Raw genomic sequence first — 8,526 nt, forward strand, 5'->3', positions numbered from 1 at the left:
TGGGCGACAGAGCGAGACTCCGTCTCAAAAAAAAAAAAAAGAAAAGAAAAGAAAAGATTGTCCTTGTCCCCCTCTGGCAAGTGGGATGAAGTCTGCTTCCCAGCCTTTAATGGCCTTCTTTTCATTTTCCCTTGTAGTTCAGCTCTGGACTGTTGGAAACTATCACTGGTATCTCAAGCAAAGTTTATCCTTCAGCACCTGTGGGAAGAGCAAGCTTGTATCTCTGATGTGGGACCCTGTGACCCCATACCGGCTGCATGTTCTCTGTCAGGGCTGGCATTACCTCGCCTATGATTGGCACTGGACGACTGAGCGGAGTGTGGGAGATAATTCAAGTGACTTGTCCAATGTGGCTGTCATTGATGGAAGTAAGCTGCTGGGAAGTGTGTCCATGAGCCTGCAAGGGGTCCTGAACCTACAGCCTGCAGATGTGGTGGTTTGACTGCAACAGTGGGGAATCTTTATTTGTTTTGGCTGTTTGGGTTACTTGTTTGATTTTTTATTGAATGGGATATAAGGTGGGGTATATTCTTGCCTGAGAACCATTGTCCCCCCTCCCCACCCCAGTTTCCTGATATACTGCATCTGTGGCCTTCACACATTTACTTGCCTGGCCTTTGAAGACACTGAAAACTTTGACTCTAGGTAGAGAGGATGACAACAGTAGAGTCTTGTGGGATCGGTTAGCCTTATCTGTTTGCCCTGACACAGATTTATAATTGATCCTTGTACCACCCCACTTGTGCTGCTTTGTTTCCTGATATAAATGCTTGCTGATTATATACTTCTCTAGTATGTTCAGTTCGTGCATAGACATTTGCGTAATATGAAGATTAGGTTGATATTTTATAATTAGATAGAAGGTTTTTAGGGGGTGGGGTGGGGAGGGCAAGATTGAGGAGTGAAGTAGTCACCTTAATGAATGGTTTTATTGCTGATAATAAAAGGGAACACTGGCTTCTAAGATTGTAATGTCAGGTGGTATACTAATTCATATTCTGTGTAATGTTGTATATAATACTGATTTTATAGTCATGTATTCTGTATAGAGAACTTAATCAGATCTGCCTTATTACCAAATCCACACATAGGAAAGTGCGTTAAGGATTTTGAAGGTATTAATTCCCTTGATTTAGTGTGGCTTGCTTGCAGGCCCGGGTTTAAAGCTAGAGCTCTGACCTCTTGGCCTTTTTGCCTTAGTCCCTGGCACCTGAAACTCTAGGTTCTGAGATGGGCTGCTCTAGGCCTGGAGGTGACGATGGCCAAGTATAGACAGAACCCATGACGTTTCCCCACCCCACACTGTTTTTAAACTTGTTCATGAGAAAAGCACTGAAAGTTATTTTTTTGTGAATTGCCATTATTGTTTGGATATACTGTGCTATTCAGTTGGCTTATCTTACAAATTGAATATCCCTATGTCTCATCCTCTTCTTTTTCACTGCAGACGGCGTATTGGTGACAGTCTTCCGGCAGACTGTGGTTCCGCCTCCCATGTGTACCTACAAACTGCTGTTCCCACACCCTGTGAATCAAGTCACATTCTTTGCACATCCTCAGAAGAGTAATGACCTTGCTGTTCTAGATGCCAGTAACCAGATTTCTGTTTATAAATGCGGTATGTTAAAAAACTTTTACTGAGATGTTCTGAATCAAATCCCTTCTACTCCTACATAAAAGCAAATTATAGTTTGGTGTTGCCATAGGTCTAGTGTTTCTCAAAATTTTGAAGTCTGCAGTTGATATCATTATCATTATGATATTTAATTGGCTTGGATTTTTTGTTTGTTTGTTTTTGTTTTTAATCCTAACACTGGTTTGTATGAGCCATTCCTTTTCCCTTACTGAACTTGCAGAGTCAGTTATTTAAGAATAACATTGAACTCTGGAAATAACATAGTATGTTATACATTGTTAACATGTTTTACTATTTTCTTTGCCTTTACACATATTTTCAGTTGATCTCATCCCTCCTAGGAGCTGTGTCAGAGATGGGATTTTCTACTTTTATACGTGAGGGAACACAGTGTCAGAGGTTTTGTAATTTGTTTGAACAAGAATGGACAAGGACCTCAACACGGGTGTTCTAGCTCCTAATCCACTTGTCCTTCCACAGCCCCATTGCTGTCAGTTTCTCATTGCTTTCCTGATGTGCTGGAGAATCTGAAATTAGTTTTTACTTGTGAGTTCTATGGTTATGTCATAAATTCTGCTGGCATATGGCAGTGGTAGCCTTGTTTTCAAATATCTCTTGAATTTTCAGAAAAAGCCTAGATAGTTGCCGAGAGAGTAATCAAAATTAATTAATTTAAATGGGAATTCCTTACTTTCATATCAGCTTTTCTGTTAAGTCAGCAGCCCACTGTGTACATGAATCCTATCTGGATATATCACCACTTTCTCTGATTATAGTTTCAGTGTGTAAAATGCTGTTACAGTCCTCCTTAAGCTTTCAAAACTAGCTTTAAAAAAAGTGCAAATATGTTCATTGTCAAGGCAAAAGAATCAGATGTAAAGTAAGTTTTGTGGGACTTACCCTATGATGCTAATGAGTTTGTATGTCACTTTATGATGTATGGAATGTTTTGTTCTGTGTTCACTTAAAAAATGGCTTTATATCATTCGTCTGTTGAAAGTGTACAATTCAGTGGTTTATATGTGTGCATATGCATATATATACATATATCTTTGTATATATATATTCACAGAGTTGTACAACCATCACCACGATCAATTTCAGGACATTTTTATCTCCTCAGGATGAAACCCTGTACCACCCAGCATTCATTTTCCTTGAGAGAAAGCTCCCTGTGATGAGATAGGACAGGCTGAGAGCTCCACTTTTGAAAGATTGTTTGGCATCAGTATGTGGGGTTGGCCATAGGTCGGGGCACGTGGAGGCAGAGGTTCCAGTTAGGAGAAGCTGTTGTCAAGTGTCCAGACAGGAGCTAGTGAGAGCTTGAGCCAGGGCAGTGTTCATAGAAATGGAAAGAAGAGAAAGATCGTAACAAATCCATGAACTAAAAACCCCGAGAAGTTAGAGAGCCCACTGGGGAGAGTTTGGATATAAGAGAATCTGGAAAAAGAGATCTTGGACTGGAATAGGTCAGAGCTCAGTGCCCAGGCAGAAGGAAAATTAACAACTTGGAGCCAAGTGGTAGACATTTGAGTGGTGTGGAGACAAGTTAGTTCCCCAAATTTTCAAAGATGGTGTTTGATGCATCCTGAGTATGACTCCTTTTTCCCCCTCATTGTTTCTTGTTTATTATATGCCAGCCTTTTCCTAGTACTTGGCTTGTTGTACTAGAAAACTAGTTGTGCTTTGTCTACAACTTCTTATTTTAGGTGTAGACAGAAGATACCAATTAAATATAATGTATCAGATGGCAAGTGCTGTGGAGAAAAATTAAGCAAAATAAGGGATAGGGAGAGCTTAAGGATAAGGTTTTACAGGGGGAAGGTGGCTTTCCTATTTAGTGTGATTCCAAAGGCCTCTCTGTGAAGGTGAAATTTAAGCAGAGACCTGGTGAGAATCACAGTGGGAGCCATGCAGACATCTGGGGTAAGAGCGTCCCAAGCATTCTATGCTTGAAGATGAAGGAAAAAAAAAAAAAAAGTGTGCTCCAAGCAGAGTAAAAAGCAACCACCGAAGTGTTTAGGAAATAGCCAGGAGGCCAGGGTGGCTGCAGCAGAGCAAATGAGGGGAAGGTGGTGGGTGAGTTCAGAGAGGTGATGGGAATCTGCTCTTGTAGGGCCCTGCGGCTTTTACTCCAAGTAAGATAGGAGCCACCAGAGGGCTTAGAACAGAGGAGTGCAGTGTTCGGGCTGAATTTTTTAAAGGCTTGCATTGGCTACTGTGCAGTGAATAAACTGGATGAAGAATAGAAAGAAACTTTTAAGCAGGTGCTTAGGACTTTGGAGAACTGGAGGATATTGAGAAGTGGCTGAAGACAGTGGAGGAAATTGTCCACAGCAATTTCAGCACTGGGCTGAGACAGGGTAGCCCCTCCACTGGTTCTTGCTGACATGTGGCCTTTATCAGGGAAGATTATGACTGATGTGTTCTTAAGGGAAAAGCAAAGATTTTAAGGAGGTTGAGATGTGATTATTTTCTAGATTGCTGTTTGCCTTCTAGAACTCATTAATTGTAGACACCATCCCCTTAGTATTAGGTGAAATCTTATAATTTATAATGATAGTATTTGCATTTTTGTTTTCCAGGTGATTGTCCAAGTACTGACCCTACAGTGAAACTGGGAGCTGTGGGTGGAAGTGGATTTAAAGTTTCCCTTAGAACTCCTCAGCTGGAAAAGAGATATAAGTAGGTTCTTAATTATCTTGGGCGCTGGGAACAGTATCAGCCAGCATGCAGTCCTAAATTCAGCCAACTGATAGAGTTCTATGCCTGTTGCTGAGTGGAACAAGAAATAAATACAATAGCCAGGCCCTGATTTTTGGATCTGGTTGGAGAAGCCAGTCATGTAGTTTGTCTGAATGCCATATAATTTGATAGGTAGCAGGAGAGCATGAGTTGTAAGCTGGCCTAGGACCTACTCCCAATAGCGCTTGGTTCTCCAGGAAAAATCACGTGGGAAAGATGGAGATGACAATGATAAGATGGAGCTGCATTCTCTTACATAAATGGGGATGTATGGGTTGTTAACATGGATGACCTAATGCATCCTCTATCCTTGCTCCATCCCAGAATCTAGAACTTCTGAGTGCTGTGTTTTGAGGCTCCTGGGATGGAAATCAGAAAGCATTCTTCCATTGAAACAGTATTATAAACAGTTGGACGTAATTGAATACCTTAGGTATGCTATAGGCTTTTGCAAAATGACCTAGAAACCAAATTATAATGCCACTTCTGTGAGAGAACTTTTTAAAAGTACCACTTATTGAGTACTTATAGATTAAAAAAACAAAGCGTAGAGGTTAGTTTACTTACCCAAGGTCATGGACCTGGTAACTAGAGAATCTAGGATTTGGTTCTATTCATGTTTGATAAGTCCATGTTCTTCATTTCTAAATTACTCCACCTCCAGGGAACATTTATTGTTAGATTAATAAAAATAATTAACTGAGTACAACAAATAACAGAATTTAATAAATAATGTTTCTTAAATATGTGTGATATAGTTAATAAATACAGCAGAAGTATTCAACCTCTGTATAATTTGGAGGCTGCCTGTATAATGCTTAGTACTTTTTAAAGAGCATTTACATGCATTACTTCATTTCACAGACTTGAAACCACTAGAGTAGAGATAGAAGACAAATTAGAAAGTATGAGGCAGTTTAGAATATAGTTTCATTTAAAAAAAATTGATGGGGATAATGCCAATTCGTCTGAGATTTCACGAAAGACATGAATACTCATTGTGATCCTTGGGGAAGGGATAGGTTTGGAGTTGGCAAGGAATTGGGAACATTGGATCTGGTGGGGAAGAAAGTGTCAGTGAAAGCCAGAGGTGGGACTGCTCCTCCATGGGATACTCTGTGTGAATGCAGTGGAGAGCCTGAGTCCGGGGAGAGATGTTTGAGGAAGAAGAGCAGGCTAGTGACCAACTTCTTTAGTGGGAGTTGCGGATTTGCCATCTGATCCAAAAGGCAGGAAGTAGCCATTATCCATTCCTACGTGAGGTGACAAGAACAGTGCCGTGGTCAGGTGTATAAATGCTACCGAAGGAATGCACTAGAGACATGGAGACCATCCCTCAAGCTAGTCAGTCAGTTTAATGTGAGGTGCTTAGGAAAGGACCCATTCTACTGCAAGTCACATACCTGCCAGAGCCTGGTTTGAATGCTGGTAAGTTGTGGCAGTAGAAAGGCTCCAGGGTTCTTTAGTGTAGGGACTAAGGCAGGTAATTTTCTTTTTTTTTTCTTTTTTTTTTGAGACGGAGTCTCGCTCTGTCGCCCAGGCTGGAGTGCAGTGGCCGGATCTCAGCTCACTGCAAGCTCCGCCTCCCGGGTTTACGCCATTCTCCTGCCTCAGCCTCCCGCGTAGCTGGGACTACAGGCGCCCGCCACCTCGCCCGGCTCGTTTTTTGTATTTTTTTAGTAGAGATGGGGTTTCACCATGTTGGCCAGGATGGTCTCGATCTCCTGAGCTCGTGATCCGCCCGTCTCGGCCTCCCAAAGTGCTGGGATTACAGGCTTGAGCCACCGCGCCCGGCCTAGGGCAGGTAATTTTCTTGTGTAGTCAGTTTCCTCAAGTGTTCTCTTCAAATCGAAAGATTTCGGGGTATGAGAAATTTAAGGAAAATATAAAAACATTTTCTTAAGCCAGACAAAGATTAATTTTAGGTTTTCTAGTATTTGGTAATATCTCAGGTTTTGTCCCTCCAAATAATTAGGAGTTGACTGTATACAAGATGCTTCAGTCTTCCTTCATCCAGGAATATCTCAGTGGTTTTTAAGTTTTATTCATATCTTGGATATTCTTCAATATTTAAAACAGAATTCAGTTTGAGAATAATGAAGATCAAGACGTAAACCCACTGAAACTAGGCCTTCTCACTTGGATTGAAGAAGACGTCTTCCTGGCTATAAGCCACAGTGAGTCCAGTCCCCGATCTGTCATTCACCATTTGACTGCATCTTCTTCTGAGATGGATGAACAGCATGGACAGCTCAATGTCAGGTATTGCAGTTTTTCCCTGTACTCCACGTATTAAGCAAATGGAGTTAGGTTTTTGTCTTTTATGATGATACAACTTTTTTTGACTTCCATTGAGCAAGGTTGAGGAGCAGTAGCTTTCTTGTTAGATACACTTAAAAAGAAGGTTAAATCTAGTTTTGAGCCATGTCAAAATAACAGACCAAAATATATCAAAAGTAGTGGAAAACAGGATAAATATTAATATATGAAGCAACTTTTTAAAGATGTGTTAAATATTTTAATTCAGCATCTACTGACATTTTTCCAGGGTGTTTGTTATATGTTACAATTGATTTTAATAACTGTGAAGCATAATTAGAGTGGCTAATTCTCATGGGCTAATGTGATAGGAAGAAATTTTGTATAAATGCAGTCATGCGTATATATATGCATGGATGTGTGTGTGTGTGTATGCATACTTTTTCTATGTTTAGATACACAAATACTTGACATTGTATTACAATTGCCTGTAGTATTCTTTAAAGTAACACACTGTCCAGGTTTGTAGCCTAGTAGCAATAGGCCATACCCCATAGCCGAGGGGTGTAGTAGGCTATACCACCTAGGTTTGTGTAAGTACTGTATGATGTTTGCACAATGATGAAATCACCTAACAACACATTTCTCAGACATATCCCCATCGTTAAATGATGCATAGCTGCGTATATATGCTTTGTTTTGATGTGGTGACTTCAAAATGCTTCTTCCAGCCTCCTCTTCTTTATATCCTATTGTGTACTTGACTACATTTACCATTAGAAAGTCTCTATTCTTCTTTGCTGAAAATTTCGTTGTTCTCTGGGCCTGAGTTTTGTTTTGATTCCTGACTATATCTTCATTATGTAACAGGTTTCAGTTAACGAGTGCTCTTCTCTGTAATGCAAGCCCTGTTGTGTAGTAGAGAGCATTTTCTAGCCAGTTCCCAGAACTCCTTGTTTCCAATGTCGAGACTTGGCACCTTTGTCTGCTGATACTGATCCCCAGATTAATTTGTAATTAAAGCCCTACTGGTGAGATTTCTCTTCTGAGAAACGTTGTTGCAAAATTAGGAACCTTTCCTTTATATATATACATTACATACATTTATAGACATAAAACATTTTAATGCAGTCATTTGCTCCTACTCTTTGACTCATAGTGCTTCGTGATATTTTGAAAAAGCCTTTTGTTAACATTTCCAAATGCAGAAGATGTTCTAGAAATATGTAGCACTTAAAGTAAGCCAGTAGATTACCTTTTGAAAAGCAGAGCAATTTACTTAAGTTTCTACTTCTTCAGATTTGAAATTCTTCATCATTAGCTTGTAGAAGCAAAAGCTTGATGCAGTCATCTCATTTGCTATAAAGGAAATGAGAAGTCATTTACAGTATATTTCTACTGCTTTGACTTTTGTTTCTCAAAAAGACTGTTTTGTTCATATAAAATATTAATGCTTTTGAGGACTTGAAAGTCCCTCAATTAAGTAGTCTACATTTACTGTAGCTTGTACTTTGTAAAAAGTACTCTTCTAAGTCCTTTCTGTGTCTTAGCTTATTTATTTCTCATAATACCTCTTTAAAGTATGTGCCATTTGCGCCATCATTTTACAGATGAGGCAACTAAGACAGGAAACAGTTAGGTAACTTGCCTGAGATCATGCAGGTGGAGCCAGGATCAAATCCCAGCCAGTCTAGCTCCAGAGTTTGTTCTCTTCTTGACAGATAGTTTATCCTCACAAAATGTGAGGCATTTGTAGAGGAAGTCCCTATTGTTATAATTTTAGTTTTTTTGTAGATTGGTTAAAACTTTGAATTAAATGTTCGCATTAACATCATTTGTTTTTATCACTACCTTTTTGTCTCCTTTTTTTTTTTTTTTTTTTTTTT

General features: G+C 39.7%; 1 protein-coding gene across 5 annotated transcripts in view; it reads left to right on the forward strand.

Moving 5' to 3' along the window:
• The window catches only part of ELP1 (elongator acetyltransferase complex subunit 1), a 69,349-nt gene that overhangs the window by 21,676 nt on the left and 39,147 nt on the right, over positions 1-8,526 (forward strand). For all 5 annotated transcript variants that reach the window (XM_017876678.1, XM_017876679.1, XM_017876680.1 and 2 more), the window contains 4 exons: positions 138-368; positions 1,448-1,618; positions 4,222-4,321; positions 6,461-6,643. In XM_017876678.1, the coding sequence (XP_017732167.1) occupies positions 138-368; positions 1,448-1,618; positions 4,222-4,321; positions 6,461-6,643 (685 nt within the window). The remainder of the gene's footprint in view (positions 1-137; positions 369-1,447; positions 1,619-4,221; positions 4,322-6,460; positions 6,644-8,526) is intronic.

This window comes from Rhinopithecus bieti, unplaced genomic scaffold (assembly GCF_001698545.2).
Source record: "Rhinopithecus bieti isolate Rb0 unplaced genomic scaffold, ASM169854v2 scaffold_9663, whole genome shotgun sequence".
NCBI lineage: Eukaryota > Metazoa > Chordata > Mammalia > Primates > Cercopithecidae > Rhinopithecus > Rhinopithecus bieti.